A 26052-nucleotide genomic window follows, 5' to 3' on the forward strand; every position below is an offset into this window, starting at 1 on the left:
ATGATGTTAGCCGTAAATAATATTATCGAGAGTATACACTATACGGCTTGCACAAGCCAAACTTTGATTAATTTATGACCACAAAAAAATCATAACTATTATAAAACCGGATAGAACGCGCCTGACTTCGTAAAAGGTTGCGGTATTTTTTGGGTAAAAGAGAAATTTCAACAAATACGAGATAGACGTAGGTACTTTAAGAGGCCTTTTTTGAGGATAGGTTACAAAAATTAATAATTTAAGATACATCCAATACAAATAATTATATTATCTTTGATAACAATTTGAAGTATAAATGGTACGTATCACCTGCCTGAACCATTAACTCTGTCTAATAAATTAAATGATATCTATGGTTATTTTACAGATTGTACGGTTTTCACGACATTACGATCTGTCGGATTTCTGTTATCGAAACAAAGCAGCTCAATCGTTTTTTTTTTCAGATAAATTTGTAAAATGAAACGAGTAATGGCTCGTCTCAGGGGTATAGTGCGAGAGAAAAAGAAACATTATCTTATGTTTCTTTTTCTATTATAAATTTATTTGTCTTTGTTTATACTTACGTTTTTTTACGATAGCTTAAGTTTTTAGCAAATTTTGAGTATATTATATTATATCGCAAATTAAAAATGTTCATACAACTCATTTAAAAACTGAACTATCATAAAAAAAAAATTAACGCCGATAATAAACAAACAGATAATATTCATACCATAGGCGTGCGCAGACATTTTTAGTAGGGTGGGCCAGACCAATTATGATTAAGATATTTTAAAGAGATACTTTAAGATATTTTATCAATTAGTGTTTTAATTTTTCGGCGTTTATAATTAATTATTATCACTGAATATTTTGGTTTGTAATTTTATTATTAAAGTTTCATGTTAAAAATTGATCAGGTCAAAATATGTATAACAAGTACAGTACGACTCGCAGCGTGGACCGTGGCCCACCTGGCCCACTCCATGCGCACGTCTAAAATACACAGACCCATATAATAATTTTAAGGGGTTTGGTGGCGGTGATTTAATAGGGGTCGTGTATAGGCAATTTGATGCCTTATACTCGTTATGGAGTGTGTGGTTGTGTACGAAGTAAATTATCATTAGTGTGCGTAGGCAGACGCATTCATACAATCTGTACACTATACCATTTTTCCAAAAAAATTGTTGAGCTATTTATAGACATAAGAAAATTTCAATTATTATTTTTTTTCTGAATATTGAAGATAAAACATTTATTGTTTGGTCTAGAAACTTGATAGTTTAATTAAAGATTCTTTGTAAATTGTTGTCATTAAAAATTATAAAATAGTTGAGCGTAATCGCACAATCATTTTTTAACCTACCTAAGTTTCGAAAGAATTCGTCTATCGACGAAAATTTGTAAACTATTTTGAGTTGAAAATTCATAAAAATAATAAATATGTATATTTATTATTATTATTATTTCCTTGGGTAAAAATGCTTTTAAAATAAATATATACTTATGCAAGTTGTACGTTCGGCAGACGCGAGTCGTCAGTGAATATCACTCTCGTACGCACGCGCACACTCATGTAAATAAATCGAGAAGAACTAAATAATATTATAATTCTTCTATGCATAATGCATCACCTACCAAAAAGCGGTAGTAAGTTAAACATACTTCCTGAAGTTCGATTGTAATTTCGAAAAAAATAGTTGAATTCGTAAGCTCCATGACTATGCTTAGTAGGAACCACTTTGTTGATATAAAACCCAAAAAGCCCAAAATAAATACGAATGTAATGCGATTATTTCATGATTTTTTTTAAATAATACCTAAATTGTATGGTCCTTTAAATTTAAAAATCGATTTCCTAGAAAGCCTAGTTGTTTGGTCAAAGAATTCATACATATATTAAAAATCAAAATCGGACATTCGGATGTATGTGTAATTTACCATCGCTTATTAATCTGAAACGTACGAAAAATACGTGTGATGCAATCCCTTTTATATCAATGTGTTTGTGTTCTTCGAGATCGACGCGCACGGCTATAGCATATAAAAGGACACGGAAATGTTACAACAGATTAAATTAAATAATAATCTGTGGTAACTGGTAGTATTGCTCTATGCAGTCTACCAAAGTTGTAGTGTAGGTATGTAGCACGAATTCAGATATACAACGAATAAATAAATTTATACAAACTAAAAAAAAAAAAAAAAAATAATAATTAGGGCACGCACAATTTAAATGCACGTACAGCTTTACAAATATGCTCTAAAATAGCCAAAAATGTACTTAAAAAAATACATTTAACCACAAAAATGACCTTAAATATATATATTATACAATTTGGCATTTTAATTTAGGAGTTATAGTTATAAATAAGATATAATTATTGTTTATTTTATTTTAAAAAAAAACTGAAAATTCTAAGAATTGGCTTGATGCTGCTATGATGTCGACACGCATATAGGTTGAAGCAATATTATTCGTCCTAAAAATATAAAAATATAATATAAATGTATGTAAAATTAAAATAAGCCAAATTTGTATAATATATTGAGTATTGACCAAATATGCATTAAAAATCAACAAAATTACTCAACAATGCTAAAAATGCTCTAAAAATAAAAATAAACGTCGAAATATGCGAAATAAAATACAAAATAAAATGTTTAGCTTTGAAACACTCGTTACACGAAACAAATTATGTACATATTACTTGGAAAGCATTGTCTAAGACCAACCAAAAAAATATGCACTTTGCATTGACTTCCGAACCCTATAGTAATCACTACATCACCAAGCGGTGGCATACCAAGGGTAAGGTAAAGTGTGCCTACGTCAGGGACGCAAATTGTGAAGGGGCACAACATTGTGCTTAAAGATTATTACTCATTTCTATTCTACATTCAAAACGACATTTTTACATCATTCATATTTTGAAATGTCTATGATCCTGTTTAACTGCACACACTACATGTGTATTTAATGATGAATTGTGTGGATCGCGGTATACATATTTTTTTGACAAGTTAAATTACGATTAAATTCGTATAGTCGTGTGTGTGTGTGTGTGTGTGTGTGTGTGTGTGTGTGTGCGCGTGCGCGCGCGCTCGTGCGTGTATGTGGCGCTTCTTCTTTGGTTTGTCCGTGGCGCTATAACGAGTGTTCCTCCAACAGGTTAACAACTCTTATTCGAATATCACAATGATTTTCTTGCGTGCCAAATATTACATAATATTCCATTTATACCTACAATAACACAATTATGTTAAACATAATAATTATTATTCGAGGTACCTATGTAGTAGTATAATAATTGTGGTATCCACGGTCGCAGTAATCGGCCGCGCGTTAATCGCCCAATCTGGTTCGGGAACTACTTACGATTACCACTACAACACTGTCTGCTGGTACACACTACACAACGCCAACGCCGTCTGTTCACAGTCCGCGGCCACCGAAACGTTATCAGCTGCAACGGACAATGTTTATCTTTTTTCGTGGCGTCTCTACAGTATACTAGTTATTATTTAACGACAAAAACACATTAGATGGACATTTTATCCGATGATTGTGCCGGTTCATCGAGACTAAATTCTTAAAAGTATAAAAAATTATCGTTGAAAGAATCGCCACTGTTCTGTTGCAAATATAATATTGCAAGTAAGTAGTATACTAGTATACTAATAACGTAAATGAAAAATTTCAGCGTTTTTGTCATCAAACGCCGGATGAATTCATAATGTAACACTCATAGAATATTTTTAAACTTATTATGTGTGACGTGAAAACAACTTTATGATACGTTGTCATTTGCATGGGATCATTTTTCTTTGTTTTTATTAGATTTAAGTCTGACCAGAACCAGTATTCTACTGCAGTGGTTCTCAACCGGTAGTGTGCCGCGAGAGATATCTGATATATGTAATTATGCTGGTAAAAATTATTGAAAACAGTACTTTATTTCTTTACATTCGTGTTGAGTGTGCCGCGAAAACTTGTGAAAAAGCTTGAGAACCACTGCTGCTCTAGTGACGTCTAGTTTTTTCCTGTTTTGTGACGAAATATATAACTTTTTTTCGATGAAAGTAATTAGTTTTTTAAAAACAAAATTTTTTTTGTAAAAATGAAAGTAAATCTATCAAAACATAGGTACCTGCCTGTCGGGAAAAAAATATCGATTATAAGACCACAAAAAAAAAAACAATTGAGAATAAATTCAGTATCCAATTATTATTTAGTATATTAATTTATATTAATACGTTTATAAAAAAATTAAGTGAAAATTCATAATGATTTTACAAGTAGGTACTTTTAATTAAATATAGCGGTAATGATAAATGATGAAAAAATCAATAATTAATTTTATGTATTGAAATAATAATACACTAATGAATAAATAAATAAATAAATCGCTCTAAAATTTCGAAATATACAGCAAAAAAGATTTACCAGTATTTATAAGCCATAACTATCAGTATTTTAAAAATCCTTTATCGATTTTTCGTGAGTTGAACTCTCTAAATGTCCTATAACTTTGGAATTGGTATCAAACAACAGCATGTTATTTGCAAGAGTTTGCTTGTCTATTTTCAGAATTTATAAGTCATCTTTTTGCTCATCAAAACCATTTCAAATTATTATTTATAAACTCATAAGAATTGAAATTTAGCATTTGTCATTATTTTCCGAATATATTATACACTTTAACACGTTATTTTGTCGTAGTAAAACATTGTAACACTTGTTGGACTTGATATGTATATCGTGTAACTTTTCAGGATAAATATATTTTATTGATGCTGATCCTTTGATTATTGATTATTAATTGTATAAGAAAATTGTTTATTGGGTTATTAATAGTACAATGAGTATTATGAAAAACTTAAACTGATTGAAAATGGAATATAATTTAGGTTTTTTAGGAAAAAAAAATCATTAAAGAATTATTATATTCATACTAAATGGAGCTAGCTGCCTACTATTTTTTTTATAGTAATTTTTCCTCTGCAAGGAAAAATGAGAAATTGTAGATATGTTTTTAGGTACAGTGTAGTGAAAAAATATCTAATATAGACGGTACTATATTTTGTTAGAGTTTTAATAAATTGAAGTTTGGTGTAACTCTAAAAAATGTAACCGTAAATAAGTACATTTAATTTTACTTATTATTCATACAATCTGTACACTATACCATTTTTCCAAAAAAATTTTTGAGCTATTTATAGACATAAGAAAATTTCAATTATTATTTTTTTCTGAATATTGAAGATAAAACATTTTTTGTTTGGTTTAGAAACTTGATAGTTTAATTAAAGATTCTTTGTAAATTGTTGTCATTAAAAATTATAAAATAGTTGAGCGTAATCGCACAATCATTTTTTAACCTACCTAAGTTTCGAAAGAATTCGTCTATCGACGAAAATTTGTAAACTATTTTGAGTTAAAAATTCATAAAAATAATAAATATGTATATTTTAGATTTCCTTGGGTAAAAATGCTTTTAAAATAAGTATATACTTATGCAAGTTTTTTTTTCATAAGTTTTTAAAACTTAAATTTTAACAATCTCAAATTGTCTATAATTTATAAACGGTTAACTTGCAAATTTTGAAAATAGATTCACAAATTCTCACAATCAAATTGCAAAATATTGATGAAAATGAAAGAGTTTCTTCAAGTAGAAGATACTCGTGAATAGTGTAGGTACCTATGATAAAGATGGAAATAGAGAATGACAATAATAATTTGCGATGATCGAAGAGTTACGATAATTTCCTACCTATTATTTTAGTTATGAATGTTTATTAAAAATTAAACATTTGATGAATTATATAAAATATTGTTTAAATGGATTTGGGGAAAAAACGTAATATTGATGGCGTACATAACGTTAAAAATGTTTACCTACCTGTCCTATAAATCGTTTAAAAAGGGCTAAATATTTTGAACATTTTATCATAGCATATAAAAATGGTAATATCAATGATTTATGAAAATTACAATTACTTATTCATGATTATCCAATTTTTAATTACAATAAAACATCAAAACCAACTGGTTTGGCGTAAAAATCACTGTTGATCCTTAATTTTTTAGATTCTGAGCGGAGCGATAAATGTATTGATTTTACCATGATGTGTGTTTTTTTTTTTTTTGTGTGTCTGTCATCACGTTTTAGGGCAGTAAAAATGCTTCGATTTTTGACTTCAGTACCTCGTTCGATCAGAAAGTGAATCTAGTTGGTACTTTGGGGGGGTCAAAAGTAAAAAATTCTTAATACTTTTCTAAATAATCGAGAAAAACAAACTAAAAATTAAGGGGAAAATGGGAAATTTTACGCACACTCATTTTTCGACAAAATCGATTTTGGTTTTTGATGTAACTTTAAAACGAATGACCATAGAGATACATGAAATATTCACCGAATGTTTATATAAGTATATTCTATCCACCATGCAATTTTCAAAAAATTTTGACTTAAGTTTTAATACAAGGCTCTTAACATATTGTTACAATAGCAGTTGAAAAATAAAATAAATTCATAGTCACAATTTTTTTTTATAAGCATTCAAAGTTTGAATTTTGACAAAATACGTAAAAATCACAAAAATTCACACATTATTTTAAGCTAGAAATTCATAAAAAATTTTCTTTTTAAATCTAAGATTTCAAAATGTAATACAAGATTCCTTACAAGTTTTTCAATCTTAATCACAAATAAAAATTCCACCGGAAATTCAAATTAAATATTTATGAGCATTTGAAATTTAAAGTTTTGCAGCATTGTATTTTCACTGGATTTCACATTTAGTGATTTTCTTATTTTGGTGTAACTTTAAAAGTCTAAAACAAATGACCGCAGATACTTTAAATTTTCACCGAATGTTTATATAGGCATTTTCTATATTTGATAAAATTTTCAAAATATTTAGATTTGTTTTGAGCTGTTTACTGACATTTTAATTTTTCAACTTTTTTAGTTTTTTTTTCTATAAATATCGATAAAAATTTATTTGTTCGGTAGAAAAGTTTGAAAATTTAATACAAGGCTTCTAAAACATTTTAACAATGTCAGTTGAAAAATAAAATTAATTCATAGTCACAATTTTTTTTTTTACAAGGATTTAAAGTTTGAATTTTGACAACACGTAAAAATCAAGAAAATTCATAAATTATTTTATGCTAGAAATTCATAAAATTTTTTCTTTTATATCTAAGATTTAAAAACTTAATACATTGCTCCTATCATATTTTTACAATAGCAGCTGAAAAATAAAATAAATATATTAGCACGATTAATTTTACAAGCATTCAAAGTTTGAATTTTGACAACATACGTAAAAATCAAGAAAATTCATAAATTATTTTATGCTAGAAATTCATAAAAAGTTTTCTTTTTAAATCTAAGATTTGAAAATTTTTAATAATTTATAATATATTTTAGACAGATAAACCGTCTTCGCTCAGAATCGTTTTTCGTATACAATGATATAATATCATTGGATTCAAATTTTATTCCATCCATTACAGTAACCCACTTGAAACCTACTGTACAGCAGAGCGACATCCACGACTTACCCGCCTTTTTAAAACTGCTATTAAGTATTGTAATATTATATAATTTCAAGCTCCGTCGCTCCATTTAAAACCTAAAATCTATTTATTTCTTTGTGTTATATATACATTTTTACATGTTTAGCCCATTCTGATTTAAAACAATGTAAAATTAAGAAGGCATTTTTATTATTTCGGCGCTCGTCCATCAAAACGCAAGCCGACCGGCGCTATCCATTACGTATCAAAATACTATGGATTAGATACATAATATTATGTCGTTTATATAGCTACTCCAATGTAGAACAATGCATTTTGAATTCGGCGGAAAATGCTGCGGAATACACCGCAATAGCGTTGGGTCTAAATGGATTCGATCAGGATCGTTTTATAGGGGTTTAATATAGGCAATATTTTGCGGTTCGTATGTAACGGATATCATAATTTGATATCGATAAACGTATAATATGCACATAGGTACATTTTTAGATCATCAGATTTTAAGTCTTGGTTATGGTATTTGGAAAATTTTAAAAATTAAGTTTTACTTTTTAAAATTGTGTATTATTGTAATCATCTTTTTTGAATTCAAAGAATCTTATAAGTTGTAACATAAATTTAGAAGGCATCATTAAACAATATAGAAAAATATTTTATAAAAAATATAAGGTTCATAGTTTTTGAAATCGTGCAACAAACATATAAAATTACCTATTTATTTTAAATTATGTTTATAAATATAACATTTGATTTATAATTTAATTTATATGCTTATGGGACTTGTAAGCTTATTTAAGATAATGATTATACATTTTCAGTCTAGAATTCAACGATTTTGTATAAGTTATTATACATGTGGAAAGCATAGGGAACTCAACCAAACTAGTCATGTTAATTGTTATTGCACATTAAATGTATTTTTGTACTTGAAATGGCTCCTGAAATCATAAGGATAGTTACCAAGTATCAACAAAAAATGTAAAATAATAAGTAAATGATAAATGTTTAAAATATTTGTTTTCGTTAAATTGAAATTACATATTATGTAATCACCATATAATATGTTTTAATACTTGTTTCAAATTCAATATTTTCTAAATTGTATGTCTAGTCAAAATCATATTTTTTCTAAAAGCTATTTCAAATAATTTCAAATATTCAAGTATGTTCATTAGTCAAAATACTGATTTACCAGAATATACAATATGATTGACAATTTTAATTAATGAAATCCAATAAATATATTTTATTTTTTCTCTGCAGATTTGGTAACATCTTCAAAATACTTTGAATATTTTTTGTCTATATAGTAGACACCTTATGCCATGTCCACAAAGGCACAAACACAATTCACTATATAGTATATGTACTTACTCATATTAGTCATATTACTCAATAACCTATATCTATTCATATTCTTGAATTTTGTTTGCAGGATATGCCACTAGATTTTTTTTTTCATAAATATTTATAGTTCATAAAAAATACAGGATTACAGAATACAAGAAAATTAAATTAATTAAAATTAATCACACTAAATGAGTGTCTGAGTTTCAAATTTTTCAACATTAAATTTGTTTAGTCTTACTAAAGATTAGCTAAATAAGTAAATTATTGATCATCCTTTCGTAGCCTGGATAGCCAAGTCGGCAGATCATTAGGCTTTTAACCTAAGGGTCCTCCAGGGTTCGAGTCCCCGTCTGGGCGGATTTTTGCTTCTATTTCTTTAGTTTATTTTTGTTTTTATGAAAATATTAGTTAATACTATCTGTTACTATAATATCTATAATGCTAAAAGGATAACACAAAAACGCATTTACGCAAATTTAATTTTTTTTTTTTTTGGTGAAGTAATCTTTGAGGAAAATCACCCATTACAAAAAATATAAAGAATAATATTTTTAAGGGAAATTACATATCTATAAAAATTATATTTTATTGTTATTTGTTTTTGTATTCGACTTTCATGATAAACAAAATATTATGTAAATTTAAATTGTGTTTAAATTGTGTTTAAATTGTTTTGAGACAACATTTAGACAAATCGATATGTCATTTCTTCAAAAATATTATTCTCTATCTTTTTTGTAATGGGTATTTTACCCTAAGATCACTTAAAAATATAGAAAAAATGATTCTGCGTAAATGCGTTTTGTCTATGTTGCGTGTGGGCCAGAGAGAAAAAACAAATAGTGCGCTGACATCCTCTTAACAGTAAATAATATTAAATCACCATATTATATAAGAAAAGAAAATATTTAATATTTATTTATTATTATATGATTGGATATAAATATGTATCTGTTTTAATTTAAACTAGTAGGGAAATAGTGGAAAAAAAGTTTAAATTCTATTAAGGTAGCTTTTAATATTCCACGAAATGTGAAAGGAATTAAATAATTAATTACATCGAAAAAATTACAAATAATTTTTACACGATATTTCCACTTTACATCATGTTGAAATATTTATTTGTCATTTTGTATGTTTAAATGGTATAATTAATTTTAAAACTTTAATTTGCATAATAACACAATATTAATGATAATTTAATACGCGCATACCTACCTATTAAATATACGTTATTTATTTTTGTCGTCATTATAAAGGATTGCCAATTAATTTTCAGAGATTACTGATTATAAAGATAAGATCTATAATAAAAATGTACTCTTCCGTTGTCCTCTACCGTCCGATGAAACGACTCACGAGTCTCAATTATTTCGTTACAGTTTTGAGTGTTTTGACTTTATAGTTCTGTCTGTTAATACACATAATATTAATTGTGATTTACTGATTTACAAGAGTGTAATGAATAATGATTACACTATAATGTATATTAATAAGACGCTGTACACATATTGTTGTCTAGAAAATCTACTCTTAGCAGATCACTGCTCTAGTTTAAAAATTAAGAACAATATCTGTGTTGGTATGTGGGTTTTTTACAATAACTCGGTTATTTTTAAGAGAGTTATGAGCATTTTTAATTTACGCTTTTTTTACACCCATAACTCGGTACAAAATCAAACCATCCTATAAAAACTCACACTCAAACACAGATAATGTTCTCGACATCAAATTTCATAATAAGTAAATTCACTCTAGTTATTTAAGTAACGGAGCTAAACGTGATCTGCTGAACGTAAATTTGCCATGTTGTGCACTTGTAAGACGGAGACAACAATTAATGCCAGTCCTCTCAATATAAACATTAGTATAATGCTAAATTTGCCATGTTAAATACATTGTGTGTATGTGTAAATAATATCAGATATTAATGTTATTACATTATCGTAACAATGCTATTAAACATAATAGAACTTTATTATCTCTTCGTGAAACATGACAATACCTATGATTTTTGACCAACGGATAGAGAACAGATGGTTAATAGCATAGATAAGTTTAATATGGTTAATAGGACTACATGGGTTATAAATTTTTCACTCATACCTAATGCTTCTTAGTGATAAAGATTAATAAATTAACACGAATACGGTTGTAGATATATCTACTGCGTACCTATATTATTATATAGATAATTATATATCTACACAACAATGAACAAGAGCGAAAATAGATGCAGTGATGCGGACATGCCGTTAGCATTGGTATCAGTTCACAGTTGTGTCGGATTTATATTATTATATTACACTGTGGCAACCTTAAATTTAATATCGATAGTGTACTAATGTAGGTACTTATCTAAATAGTTCAAACAATTAAGCTTTATTTATAATTCATAAAATGTAGAATAAATGTAAGTAGGACCATAACTTTGTTTCAGATTTTTGGGCTAATTTACTAATTATTTAAAATAATATACAAATAGTATTTATGATTTTCATTTTTTGAATGCAATATGTATCGAACTTTCGAACTTAATCAGTTGACGTAGAACATGGTTTTTCAAAATTTAAACACAACAATAAATTAATAAATATCGTCTGATTGTCGACGAACATTTTTGTTTAAAAACTATTCAATTCAGTCACTCAGATATCAGAGGGCATAGCGAAATTATTTTACTGCTATTGTTTAATTAATTAATTTTTTTTTGATTATCCTTAACAGTTTATTCAATTAGATTATCCATTGAATGAACAATTATATTATAGCAACATCAATATAATAAATTATAAACATAATCATAAAATTCCGATTTTACAGCTGTTATTTATAGGATTCTTAGAGCTCTATTGATTTATTTAAAAGTATGCTTTTTCTATAGTGCTTATCATACCAAATTTACGCTCATTAGGTCGCGTTTAGCTTCGTTAACATAAAAATAATTATTTTTAAAAACATTATTTGTGTTCACGTGTTGGTTTTTTACCATAGTTCAACTTTTTAACAAGTTTCGCATATAAAAATAAAATTTTAAAAATGCTCTTAACACACTAACAAAGAGGAACATACGAACGAGCGTTATTTTTAACGTACGATATTTCATCGGATGAATATTTTATATCTATAATAATGGCTACCGGCCCAAAGGTTTCAAAATCCCCTAGGCACTTTAATACTTATTACACAGCGACAGCAGACAGTTTGTGTGTTGTTTATTATCGTGCCGTCATTGTAGGGCTGGTTACAATTGGTACTATTTTCGTATAATATAAAATAATTCAAATATTTGAAATAACTTAAAGAATCTCAGAGCCTCTTCCCTCCCCCCTCCCAAAAAAAAGAAACAAAATAAATAAGAGTCTCGACAGAAAGTATATTCACCATCGATCGGTTTCATCTCCCGAGTGATCCATAATGATGAAGATAGTAATATTATTTCTCAAATAATTAATTACTCAACGTCGTTACCGCGGTCTGAGACACTTGCGAATTTCCGATCGCGTATCTATTCGTGTTATCTACGCGACCAGTAGGTGGCCTCGCGCGCGGAAGGCGAATATTATGTTTCGACTGTTTCGACAACTTCCTGAGCGTGCGCGGAATCTTGGCGGCACTGCGCGAGACTTTGCTTACCTATAATTGGTCACAATAATATTATTATTATTATTATTATTATTATTATTATTTACTACGTTAAATCCATTGCAGCTACACGCTACACAACAAAATCCAGTAAACAAAGCTCAAAATAATTCGATTGCCGCGCTGTACACGACGTCCTCACCACGTGGTTAGTTGTCAACGGAACATCGCACTATCGCAGTACGGACAAGCAGCCATAACGAAGTCATAACGTCGTTGTATTCGTCGGAAAATTCGTACTCCTCCTGTCGTCATCTGAACCGTCGCCGTTGAATCCTGCCAGCGCGATGTCCAATTCATCAATGAAACGCAAACTTTCCGAGAGGGACGAGGATGCGAAACGCAAACGCAGTACTTGGATGATCTTTCCGGGGTAAACACAATAATTATTATTTTACTGCGTGTACATAATAATGTAATATTATGCTATAAGCAATTATAAGCATCTGCCCCTGTACATAAGTATTAAAGTACGTCTTGATAATTTAGTATTACCTACCTTCTCAAATCGCGCATCTATTTTTAATTCTTATTTATCTTATTTATTTATAATTCATAATTTTCAAATACTTATTCTTTTTGGTCGTTTAATTTTTTTTCTGTGAATTATGTGTTTACATAATTCAAGTTTAACTAAAAAGATAAGTATTTTAAAGCATTTTAACAAATGATTAGGTAAAACATGTAAAAATAGTTTACCTAGTTTATAAATAAGATAAAACAAATATTTGATAAAAAAAAACTTGATAGTATTCTAAAGTGTAAATATTTAAGTATTATTTGCATCCCTCGTTTGCATCCATTCTTACTCAAATTCGTTTATTACTAATACTCATCAAAATAAGTGTAACTATTGTAAGTATCCATTTTTGAATACTTTTAAAAACTATCTTTTACTAGACTGATGTTATGTTATATCTAAATTGTTGATATTAAACATGTCAATACGGCATGGTTAAAAATATTTTATACCTGTCTAGTGTTAGGAAAGTTCAATTAAAAAATAAATAGTTATATTCAATAGGTAACTTCTTTAATTAGGTATGTATTTAAAAATGAATTACTATCTATAGAAATAAAATGCCTCACAGTGTACTTTAGTGTTAAAACAAATTACAAAAAAGAACATGATAAAATAGTATCATTCGATTTTTTTTAAATTTTAATTTGCATGTTATTAATTATTATTAATATACAATTCAAAAAGTAAAAATACATCATTATATTTAAAAGTGATTGGGTACAGTATTACCACTCAATCATTTTATTGTTATTTCATTCGACATAAGTACTTCATAGGAAATCCAAAATCCAAATAAATTTATTTCGTCAATAAATGTGTATTTTTATCTATTGTTGAAAAATTTGTATTCTTTCTTCAGTTCATAGGTATTATATAAGTGAAAAATGTTTTCCTGCATTTATTGATTTTTTCATTTTTTGTTAATTATTATTTGAGTTATTTTCAAAATTTTATATTAACTGCTTTTTAAAAGCAGTAAATTATAGATTACATTGTACCTACATAAATTCAACACAGGATCATAAGTCAGAATTATTTATAATATTGATAAATGTTTTATTTAACATGTATATAACTGTTGTTCATACCAACAGATAAATGTTTTATCTAACATGTATCTAACTGTCGTTCATTCCAACAGTTGGTTAATTCCTAATCAAATAATAAAAATATAACCATAAGCGTGCGTAGGTATTCTTGGCAGGGGAGGCAATACTTTAGCTAAGGAGGTCCAGACTCCAATCCCCCCACCCGATTTTCTCCAATTGGTAGGTATAATATTATATTTTGGTGTAGAGGAAAATCTCGCAGGGGAGGCAACCGCCTCCCCTGCCTCCCCCGTGCGCACGCTTATGAATATAACTAACACTCCAATCATACAACCTCGACAATTATTTATGTTTAGAAAAATACATTATAAAGCACATTTCCAATTCCAAAGAAAATTGAAATTTTTTAGAAAATTGCAACAAATATATTAAATTTTAAGTTTACATTTCTAAGTAGTTACCAATAATATGCTTCAATATATTGTAATGTTATATTATATATATTTTTAACAATATTCCTTAAATAATTATTTAAGAGAGATTTACTTACAATACCCTTGCATGATAGCATAATTGCTCTTAAATAAAGGTTAAAACAATTTATTTTGTTGTTAATGGTTTTAACTATTGTTTTAAAAATTGTTAAGAATTAATGGATTTTTGTCATATTTTGTTTATCTATTTAAAAACTTAATAAAACTAAACACAAAACAAATATTTAGAAATTTGGTAAACAAATATATTGTTCTTAACTATATACATTAGGTAAAGTAATACATAACATAACGGCATGGTGACTTTACTATCACTTTTATTACAGCTTATCACTTTATCAGCATAATCACTGAGTATTTTTATTTCTAATTATAAAAATAATAATAGGTACCTAAATGTTTAAAAAATAATTTTTATATTTACAAAGCTAGAATATAATGTTTAATATATATTATACAGTAGAAACAACTTGTTAGGAATACTCTTGAACCAAGGTAAAATATTTCAATTCATCAATCGATCTGTACGTAGTATTTTATTTTATTTGTATCTATACATATTTATTAGATATTATTAAAATAAAAAGTTATATAATACATATATTCATATCAAACACATAAGCAGGACAGACATCAATGATTAATAAAATATTTTGTTTGCGCTCAACCCTTTGCTCCAGTCAATCTGTCAATCATTGATAATTGTTCAAACTCTTGTATCTTGTTTATCTTGTAATCTTTTGGTACTGTTTTTACTCTTTTGAAGCACTGTTTTAAACATAAAATTTTGATTCTATATCATAATTGTATTAGTTATCTAACTGTTGTATGTTTCTAACTGTTTTTACTATTTATGTTATGTATAATATGGATGTATAAGATTTATGTTATGATCATTTGTACTTGGTCACTTGTTAATATAATTAATACATAACCATGAGCTCACAGCTTTTATTAGTAATAAAATCATAGTCCTGAGAAGACATTTTCTGTGGTTTGATATAGCTTCAATATTTGTACTTATTATAGTAAGATATACAAAAATATGAAAATAATTGTCATGTATCTCTTGTCTTATATTAAAAAGACTTGTGGGCTAAATCCCCATCTTGTATATATAGTGTTAATATAATTTAATATTTAATTATTTATAATAAACTCCTTGGAAATAAAAACCTTTCATAGAATAATACGCTATATAACTTAAATATTAGCACTTTAGTAGATACAGTGATATAGAACTGTTACTAATAAAAAGTAATACAGCATCCCGTACAGCATCGATTTTATCTTACAAAAAATGTATTAAATATTTTTAATTTAAAAGTTTTTTATTATATATGTCGTCATTTTAACAAATTTTATATAAGTACCTCAATAATTGATGTTTCATCTTTTAAACCACAACATAATTATTAAAATAATTAACATACTTACATAAAAACTTATAGTATTTTGATTATAAAAATAAAATCTATTTGAAATTTGGAAAATAAATTTTATAGAATAAGATATGGTATTGATTTATGTGACAAAAACTTAGCATAAACATTATACAATATATAATATAGTCCTTACAAGGATAATGCAGATTGCTATTGTAGAATCATATTTCTATTTTTCATAACTTAATACATACTATCTTCTGAATGTTCTTATTTTAATTTATTTGTTCTCAACTTACCTAATTCAAGCACAGAATTTGCTTTTATGAGAGGTATTTAATAATCTGGGTGTTCCCTGGACCTACTTATGGTGTATCTTAGTGAGGTCCAGTAATCTGTAAAAAAGATTTGAAAAAAAATCTATAAACATTTAATTTTTGTTCCTTTAGTAATCTCTGTTAAATGGCAAAATAAATATATTAATTTTAAACATAAGATGTAAAATAAAAATATAGAAAACACACACAAAAAAAAATTAAAATTTTAAATAATGTATAGTTGTTTTTTTTTGTATGTTATAAGTTCCAAAAATGATGTTGTATTTTGAAAAAAAAAAAAACTAAAATAGTGTTTTTAGTTGATATGTAAATTGTTAACAATGGATCTATATTGTCTTTTTTAAATCAATTGTTTAACTGGTTCATTTTTATTTTTATTTAATAAAACAAAAAATATGAACCTTATAAACATTGTTCCATGTGCAATTTGTATTTAATTATTTAAAATAAAATGTTCACAGGGCCGATGCATTAAGACCATACAATATTGTATTTGATTATGATAAATTTGAATATGAACTTGCTGTTGGACTTGATTTTGCACTTGCTAATTCATTAGAACCAGAAGAAATTGTGGGAGCTTGTAACTTCAATGGCGAAATAGTGTACTTTATTAAGTGGAAGCGCCAAGCTACTATAAGTTACATATCATCAGGGGATGCTGCAAATTTGTATACTAATGATATAATTAAATTCCATGAGAAACATAGCTGGAAAATATTTGGTGCAAATAAGTCTCGTGGAGGTAATGCTAAACGTAGTAGAAATCCAGGTAGGGGTTTTAAGAATCAACGTGGCAAATATCAAAAGTAAAATTAACAAGAAACCTAATTATAATTTTCAATAAAAGGATGATAAAATAAGTTGTTACTATTATACATTATAATTTTATTTTTTTTTACACTTCTGAATATTAAATACTAAAAAATGTATACCTGATTAAAATAATTTAAAATAACTGTAATGATTATAACTATTGTTATGAGTTATGTGATTTTTTATAAGAAACATGATTACACAAATGACAGCTACATGTATTTTCTACAATAAATTAAAAATTATTACTATAATAAAATTGTTGTCTAAAACTATGCCTAATCATGTAAAGCTTCATGTTATCTAAAAACTATTATTACGATGTTGAAACATATTTGATATGGGCTGTGAACATGTTCACCAATATGTGGTATTGACGTCATTGAGTCAACTCAAAATATCTCATTTTAAATATTAAACTTTTCATTCAAATTTAAATTGAAAAAAAATTGTATTATGATTTTATAACGTCAATCACTGTCAAAATTAAATGCACATTATGTGCATTTTTATTTTCAGATGTTTTAAATTCATTTCTGAACTGTGTAAGTACTGTAAGTGAAAAATGTGTTGTATTGTTCATGAAATAACAATGCGTACCTCATTAATGAATTTAAATCCATAAAAATTCGTTTCACAGGATAATGTCATCAAATGAACAATAATTGAAGTAATAATATTAGGTACCTATTTTTATTTTTATGACTTTCTTACTAATGTTAATGTTGAACATTTTTAATTTAATGAATTTATTTTGAAATTTGGATTGAGTGTAGAATTACCATTTAAGATCTGTTGAACCCAAGTGGGGAGAAATTGGAGTTTCGGGCTCTCATGTAAAAAAACTTTAGCATCCCATTTACAGGCATGCATTTTTTGGAGATTTAGGGATTTGCAGGTTGCAATAAGTTGTACTCTACTAAAGATAGTAATATGTATAGTCCTTTAAAGGGGTGGTAAATATTTATTGACATTTTATGATGTATTCATTGTTCTTTAAAAAAAAATGATTATAATATATTAGTAAGGTTTGATAAATAGATATAAGATATCTAGTTGTCATTAGATGTAATATTTAGTTACCTGGCCCAATTAAAAAGTATATGTAGTTATTATTTGAAAAATACTTAAAATATATTGATTTATTTACATATTCAAAAAAAAAAAAACACAGTAAGCTGGTGACCCTCTGCTGTACACTGTACAGAAGGTTACAAGTTAGTCACTGTTATGAATAGTGTTAAATTTGAATTAATTGATATTAAAACTTAGTTTACCAAGAACTATTCAAATTTTCAACTACTAAATAGTTTATACATTTTGCCAAAAATTGAACTTTAAATGCTTATAAAAAAAACATGCCCATGTATTTTTCAACTCGAAACAAGCTAAAATATTTTTTAAATTTAATTAAGCATTGGAAATGAAAAAATAAACATTAGGTGTAAATTTCAAGTACCTACAGTTATTCGTTTTTGAGTTACAACTAAAATAAAAAGCGGGTAAGTTGTGGATGTCGCTCTGCTGTACAGTAGGTAACTGTAATGTATGGGATTAAATTTGAATGCAATGATAGGTACCTATCATTGTATACGAAAAACGATTCTGGACGGAGATGATTTGTCAGTCTAGGATAAATTATATTTAAATATTGTCATATATTCTATTTTGAAACAAATATTTTATTTTTCAATTAAGACGCATTTTGCATAAGGCATGATTAATCAATTTTTCCAAAAACATTGCATGTAGTTATCATTATTCATAATACCTTATATTATCATAGATATACATATACCTGGTTTGAGGATAAATCGTTATCATTACGCGATTTCATAAAAATTTAAAACTCAAACGCTCAAAGCATTTTTCCTATAATGACGCTTCAAATTTTCTCTATAGCTATTTGAAGCAAAACTTATGGAAAACTTAGTGTTAAATTTTATAACATTAGATAAAATACAAACAATATTATGAATTTTTAACTACAAAATAATTTGCAAATATTCATGGTTTTGACGAATTTCTGTCAATATTTGAAATTCAAATGCTAATAAAAATTTAATTTGAATTTCCGGTGGACATTTTTTTTGTGATAAAGATTGACAAATTTGTAAGGAATCTTCTATTAAATTTTCAAATCTTAGATTTAAAAAGAAAATTTTTTATGAATTTCTAGCTTATAATAATTTGCGAATTTTAGTGATTTTTACGTATGTTGTCAAAATTAAAATTTATATGCATGTAAAAAAAAAAAATGTCACTATACATTTCTTGTATTTTTCAATTGCTATTGTAAAAATATTTTAGGAGCCTTGTATTAAATTTTAAAATCCTTGATCTAAAAAGAAAAACTTTTATGAATTTCTATCTAAGGTAATTTGAAAATTGCCGTAATTTTTACGTATTAAGTCAATATTTGAACTTCAAATGCTAATAAAAAAAAATCGTGCCTATGTATTTTATAATTTTTTAATCACTATAAGAATAACTAATGAGGAACTTTGTATTAAATTTTCAAGTATTTTGATAGGGCCAAAAAAATTTTATCGACACTTCAAAAAAAAATTTTCAGACAAATTGAAAATTTCAGTCGTCTAGAAATATCTCAAAAAAGTCAAAATATTTTGAAAATTAAATCATGTAATGAAAATGCCAATCTAAATAACTGATAAAATTTTCAAGTATCTACGACTTATACTTTTTGAATAATAACGAATATTTAAAATCGTTTCAGGATAAATCATTATCGTTACTCTATTTCGTAAAAATTTTTTTAGCTTCAATAAGAACAACTCATAAGGAACCGTGTATTAAATTTTCAAGTTTTTTTGGTCGTCCAACGTTTTTTTTACCGACACTTCAGTCAAAATTTCAGTGGTCTATAAATAACTCAAAAAAAGTCAAAAATTTTTGAAAATTAAACTGTATATAGATAACCCTAACATAAACATTTGGTGAAAATTTCAAGTATTTACACTGATTAGTTTTTGAATTACAACCATATAAAAAAATCGATTTGTTCGAAAACTGGTTTTGCGTAAAAATTCCCGTTTTCTGTCATTTTAGATTCTGAGCGGAGCGATGAATATATTGATTTTACCATGAGTGTGTGTTTTTTTTTTTTTTTGTGTCTGTCATCACGTTTTGGGCAGTAAAAATGCTTCGATTTTTGACTTCAGTACCTCGTTTACGTTTAGTTACCTCGTAACAAACGATTTTGGTTTTTGATGTAACTTTAAAACGAATGACATATACATGATGACGAATACATGAAATTTTCACCGAATGTTTATATAAGTATATTCTATCCACCATGCAATTTTCAAAAATGTTCGACTTAATTTGAACTATTCATACGCATTTGAAATTTTCGATCATTATTAGTTTTTTTTAAATTAATATCGATAAAAATTTATTTGTTAGGGCAGAAAAGCTTGAAAATTTAATACAAGGCTCTTAACATATTGTTACAATAACAGTTGAAAAATAAAATAAATTCATAGTCACATTTTTTTATTTATAAGCATTCAATGTTTGAATTTTGACAAAATACGTAAAAATCACGAAAATTCACACATTATTTTAAGCTAGAAATTCATAAAAAATTTTCTTTTTAAATCTAAGATTTCAAAATGTAATACAAGATTCCTTACAAGTTTTTCAATCTTAATCACAAATAAAAATTCCACCGGAAATTCAAATTAAATTTTTATGAACATTTGAAATTTAAAGTTTTGCAGCATTGGATTTTCACTTTTAGCGATTTCCTTATTTTGGTGTAACTCTAAAACAAATGACCGCATATACTTGAAATTTTCACTCAATGTTTATATAGGCATTTTATATATTTGATAAAATTTTCAAAATATTTAGTTTTGTTTTGAGCTGTTTACTGACATTTTAATTTTTCAACTTTTTTAGTTTTTTTTTTTCTATAAATATCGATAAAAATTTATTTGTTCGGTAGAAAAGCTTGAAAATTTAATACAAGGCTTCTAAAACATTTTAACAATATCAGTTGAAAAATAAAATTAATTCGTAGGCACGATTTTTTTTTTATAAGCATTTAAAGTTCAAATTTTGACTAAATACGTAAAGATTACGGCAATGTTCAAATTATCTTAGATAAAAATTCATAAAAGTTTTTCTTTTTAATTCTAAGATTTGAGAATTTAATACAATGCTCATAATATATTTTTATAATAGCAGTTGAAAAATAAAAGAAATGAATGGTCACATTTTTTTTTACAAGCATTTAAAGTTCAAATTTTGACTAAATACGTAAAGATTACGGCAATGTTCAAATTATCTTAGATAAAAATTCATAAAAGTTTTTCTTTTTAATTCTAAGATTTGAGAATTTAATACAATGCTCCTAAAATATTTTTACAATAGCAGTTGCAAAATAAAAGAAATACATTGGCACAATTTTTTTTCACAAGCATTCAAAGTTTGAACTTTAACAGCAAATGTAAAAATCACGAAAATTCGCAAATTATTTTAAACTAGAAATTATTAAAAAAATTTCTTTTTAAATCTAAGATTTGAAAATTTTTAATAATCTATAATATATCCTAGACAGATAAACCGTCTTCGCTCAGAATCGCTTTTCGTATACAATGATATAATATCATTGTATTCAAATTAAATTCCATCCATTACAATAACCCACTTGTATCCTACTGTACAGCAGAGCAACATCCACGACTTACCCGCCTTTTTTTTTTTAAACTGTTGGAAAAAGTTTTACTTTTGACCTCTATAATGCACCAAGGATATTCACTTTTACATCGGCCACAAGTAGCACATAGATGATCTTAGTATATTATAAGAATATTCGTAAAGAAGACATGTATTATTCATTTATTATCCGTGATTGTTCTATATAATATGCTCTATAGATCTGCTTACATTCATCAAAACTAGCAAAATGAGTCGACTATAGATACTCTATGAATATTCTATCTTCTATTAATCTTTTTTAGAATATTCATGTCATATATATGTACAAATATTCATATAATAATCATTGGATAATTATTGTAAATTGCTCACTTCATATTAAAAGAATATTTTTATTAAGAATTTTATAGTTGTTCTTTGAATATTCATTTCATATCCATAGGCGCAATAGGGTGGAGCTTAGGGGGGCTAAGCCCCCCCCCGCCTGATTCCATCAAGCCCCCCAATATTTACTCTTATATTAAAATTTAATGTACCTATTAATAATCAAATGTTGTTTTCGACAGTTCCCTATGACTGTAAAAGTGTAGAATATGGTCAATATAAATTTTTTTCCGCTATGAGAAGGTTTAAAACATGGAGGCGATCAACGATGCTCCAAGAAAAGTTTAGCAGTTTATGGATAATTAATATTGAAAATTATATCAATGTTGACAGGGTCTCAGTTTTAAATGACTTTGCCAAATCCAACAGAAGAATAAATTTAATATTGTAACCAATTATCTAGTTAATAATAAATATATGTTTATTAATACGTAATCATTTTATACTATAGTATAGCTAATAAAAAAAAAAGTAATATTTTTATTTGATTTGGAGGGCGGGGGGGATTTCTGTTGAATATATTAATAAAGGGCTTGAGCCCCCGCCAATGTAACTCCCTATTTGCGCCTATGTTCATATCTCTAAATGAGTTATACTTAGCTATATTATAATAACAAATACACGCATACATTTATTATAAATATGTATTTATATTTGTAATAAACACATACATCAATATGAATATTAATATTATTATAGGTTACCTATACCTTATCTATCCATAAGATTAAATGTAAACTTCATCAACTTGTTATTTTTAATATTATAATATATAAAACATCATAAATTAATAAAAAAAATTTGTTTTTAAAACTTAAGTCTTTTACAAATAATTGCATACGTAAATTCAAGTTTAAATTATGGAACTTCTGCTGCAGCTTGTTTGCATCTTTCATTAGCTTTGGTAAGCCAAATACTCGCAACTATCTCAATCTGTTTGACAGAAGTACCAGCATTGTTGGCGGATGAATGTATAGCTTCTAATAAACATAATAAATTATAATTTTATTAACTAATTAATTTTTTATGCCTTTTTTATTATCATATCTATAAATCATGTTAATATTATAAATATCTATACAAGAGTTAAGTATATTAGCATAATTGCTACCAACTTATAAGAACATTCATTATATAGTTGTGCGGGGTAAGTTGTCAACATTTGAAAGAATAAAATTGCAGAATTGATTAACCCACAAATAATAGGTAATAGATAATAGCTAGTTTTTGGTAAATTACTTATTAAATGAATTCCAAATAAAATATTGAACTTTTCCAAAAATGTATTCTAAACATAATATATGAATACTTTGTTGTTTTTTGACACAATCAGGAGTGTTATTTTTCTTTAGTAATTTTAACAAAAACAATAATTTTACTTAAGGTATATATTGTTTTGAGGAATACTGCCCAAGTCTGGTAATAGGATTGTATATATTGAAAAACAAATTATGAATACAAAATAATTTAAAATGCTCACTAGTAAGTAATGATGCCAGAATAGTACTATTAAAAGCAGTTTTGTTATTCTTATGTCCTATGTAACTGAAAGACTTAGCATAATCATTGGTTATTAACTTTCTTAATATTCGTCTAACTGATTCTTTAAAATTAGAACCACCAATCATGGCCAACATTTTCACCTAAATTATAAACACATTTTTATACACAATTATTTAAATTAATTTTTGATTTGCACATAATAACTTACCATTTTATCATATAATGCTTTATTGTTAATCAAAGTGTCCTTAAAATTTGTTAATAATAACTCATTTGATATTGGAAGCATTATTATACAAACATTTTCAAACTCATCATTATTAATAGTTGATGATACTACAATAGATGAAGTATGTTTGCATAAAATATCTTGTTTTTCCTGAATGTTGTTTACAACCATCATGATTGTATGAAGGTAGTCACCTTGTTCTTTACTCCTGGCGTTTAAAGTAAGAAGTTGTCTCAATATCTGTGTTCCAACTTCTGTAATAAATATATATTTAGGTACATGCTGGTGTAGATTATTAAGAACATTTAAAACTAAATTAATAGCACCAGTAGGGGTAACACCAGTGTTCATGTTTAAAATTTTTTACATTTACTCATTATTTAACATATTTAATTATTTTGGTGTTTTTAAAAGTAAGTTTATCATTTTAGTAGATTTCTTTATTTCTTGTAGATACCTATATAGGTACCTACATAATAAAGTTTATGACTGATAAAATAATAATATGTTAGCTGGAATATTTAATAAAAATATATGATTAGAATTATAATTAAGCTAACTGTAGTTTAAAATATTAACATTTAAAAAAAATATTGTACAACAATTTTTCAAATTATTAGAACTACCTGAAGAAATGTGAGTTTTCTGTTTGTTTTGAACAGCTGACACAAAACTCCCAAAGTCAATATCATTAATATTAATTTCTTGCATGGTATCTGCTAGATTATTAACTGTTTCTTCTAAATCAAGAATAATTTAAAATTTAATTTAACTTATAATAATGTTGATGAAAATTTACAGTAAAATTAAAAATGTATATCAAAATACATATTATTCAAGGTTAAAGCAAAACACACAAGATTTTGTGGTTTAGTAATAGGTACATTAAAAAAAAAACTATTATTTAATCCAAAGTAATTTTAGTAATAAATTGTTAGACTTTGACAATTTGTAAAAATTCAAAATAAAATTAAGTCAAATTACAGGTGTCATTAATTAGTATTTTAAATTACAAATACTTATATTCTTTATTGGAACTAGATAAACTTTGCATTAAACACTTGGATATTTAAGATATATAATACAAATCAAAAATATGTTTTATTTTCTAAAATGTTCAAATAACTGTACCTGGAAGACTGTAGTTTTGGTTTTTATCACCAATAGATGTAAAATTTTCTAAACCATTGCCAACACCAATGTCATGGTTATCAACTGTGTATTCATCTAAGGATTATATAAATAAACTGATTAGTTTTTATTTAATTTTAGTTTTATTGCTTCATTTAATTGCTTAAGTCAAATATAAACTGTTTTAAAAAATAAAAATCACTAATGAGATATTAAGAGAAATTAAAAATTAAACCATTGCGAAAACATTATTAGTATAATTAATGTAAGTTTATATACATTTTAATTATAGCTAATATAACTCCTTAGTACTTGGTATTATTACCAATAAAAATATTTTTATTTATACCTGAAGATATGCAATTTTGATCAGTAGATATTAAACTCCTGAAACCGTTACTGAGATCAATATTTTGGTTATCTCCTTTATTGATTACTATAAACAACGAAAAAAGTAATTTTAAGAAAGATCAAAGAACTTTATTTTAAAGCTAAACAATTGATTGCCTAACATGTATCAGATATAAACTATACATAATACAATTTAAAAAAAAATACTTACCAACAATGTTTTGGTTTTCATTAGATACCGCATTTAAACAATTTTCTATATTATTGTATGAGACCTCTATACAGGATTCTGTTTCTTTAGAATTATTTTCTAAAAATTAAAAATAGTTTTTGTATTATAACATTTATAACACAACGATACAAAGGTATCTGAAGGAATACCAATGTATTAGCACTATTAGCAAAGCCAGTGGCGTATTTTGTATGTTTTTTGGGGGGGTGTCCAGATAATATCGGTATATACCTACTTATTTGTTAATTGGTTGCAATATTTCTCTGTTTTACATTTACTACCACCAAGTTCATAATATACTCATCAAATATTGTAATGATACAATTTTTATTTATTTAATTAAAAGTAGTAATTTTTATGTAATTTAAATCATACATGTATAAAATACCTACTGTAAAC

General features: G+C 26.4%; 3 protein-coding genes and 1 long non-coding RNA gene across 4 annotated transcripts in view; 2 read left to right on the plus strand and 2 right to left on the minus strand.

Annotated features, from left to right (window-relative positions):
- LOC149060235 (zinc finger MYM-type protein 1-like) overlaps positions 1–5677 on the plus strand; it is a 31375-nt gene extending 25698 nt beyond the window's left edge. Inside the window, exon 9 of the mRNA XM_089228430.1 lies at positions 5601–5677. Within this exon, the coding sequence (XP_089084556.1) occupies positions 5601–5677 (77 nt within the window). The remainder of the gene's footprint in view (positions 1–5600) is intronic.
- On the plus strand, positions 3476–17396 carry LOC149060236 (uncharacterized). Its single transcript, XM_089215951.1, has 3 exons — positions 3476–3643; positions 12599–12905; positions 16783–17396. The coding sequence occupies exons 2-3, from the start codon at positions 12820–12822 to the stop codon at positions 17132–17134; spliced, it is 438 nt and encodes a 145-aa protein (XP_089072077.1). The 5' UTR covers positions 3476–3643; positions 12599–12819; the 3' UTR covers positions 17135–17396.
- A 5669-nt stretch (positions 17397–23065) lies between these two features.
- LOC107171637 (uncharacterized) lies at positions 23066–23999 on the minus strand. The gene is made up of 3 exons (XM_089228437.1): positions 23919–23999; positions 23688–23850; positions 23066–23187 (listed from the first exon to the last, which is right to left on the minus strand). Exons 1-3 carry the CDS (start codon positions 23997–23999, stop codon positions 23066–23068), a joined length of 366 nt encoding a protein of 121 aa, XP_089084563.1.
- A 1075-nt stretch (positions 24000–25074) lies between these two features.
- Positions 25075–25700, minus strand: LOC107169695 (uncharacterized). The gene is made up of 3 exons (XR_016191705.1): positions 25633–25700; positions 25420–25506; positions 25075–25166 (listed from the first exon to the last, which is right to left on the minus strand). It is a non-coding gene; the product is annotated as an uncharacterized LOC107169695 (long non-coding RNA).
- Positions 25701–26052: the final 352 nt, after the last annotated feature.

Source organism: Diuraphis noxia, unplaced genomic scaffold, assembly GCF_037042655.1.
Source record: "Diuraphis noxia isolate RWA-SAM2 unplaced genomic scaffold, SU_Dnox_SAM2 contig0001, whole genome shotgun sequence".
Classification (NCBI taxonomy): Eukaryota; Metazoa; Arthropoda; class Insecta; order Hemiptera; family Aphididae; genus Diuraphis; species Diuraphis noxia.

What these genes read in the sequence shown, in the direction of transcription:
- LOC149060236 (XM_089215951.1), top strand. Translation starts at nt 12,820, where the DNA reads ATGTCCAATTCATCAATGAAACGCAAACTTTCCGAGAGGGACGAGGAT. An exon ending in ACTTGGATGATCTTTCCGGG is followed by an intron (nt 12,906 to 16,782) that starts GTAAACACAATA and finishes AAATGTTCACAG; the next exon opens with GGCCGATGCATTAAGACCAT.
- LOC107171637 (XM_089228437.1), bottom strand. Translation starts at nt 23,999, where the DNA reads ATGCTTCCAATATCAAATGAGTTATTATTAACAAATTTTAAGGACACT. An exon ending in AAGCATTATATGATAAAATG is followed by an intron (nt 23,851 to 23,918) that starts GTAAGTTATTAT and finishes TTTATAATTTAG; the next exon opens with GTGAAAATGTTGGCCATGAT. An exon ending in TCTGGCATCATTACTTACTA is followed by an intron (nt 23,188 to 23,687) that starts GTGAGCATTTTA and finishes TATGTTTATTAG; the next exon opens with AAGCTATACATTCATCCGCC.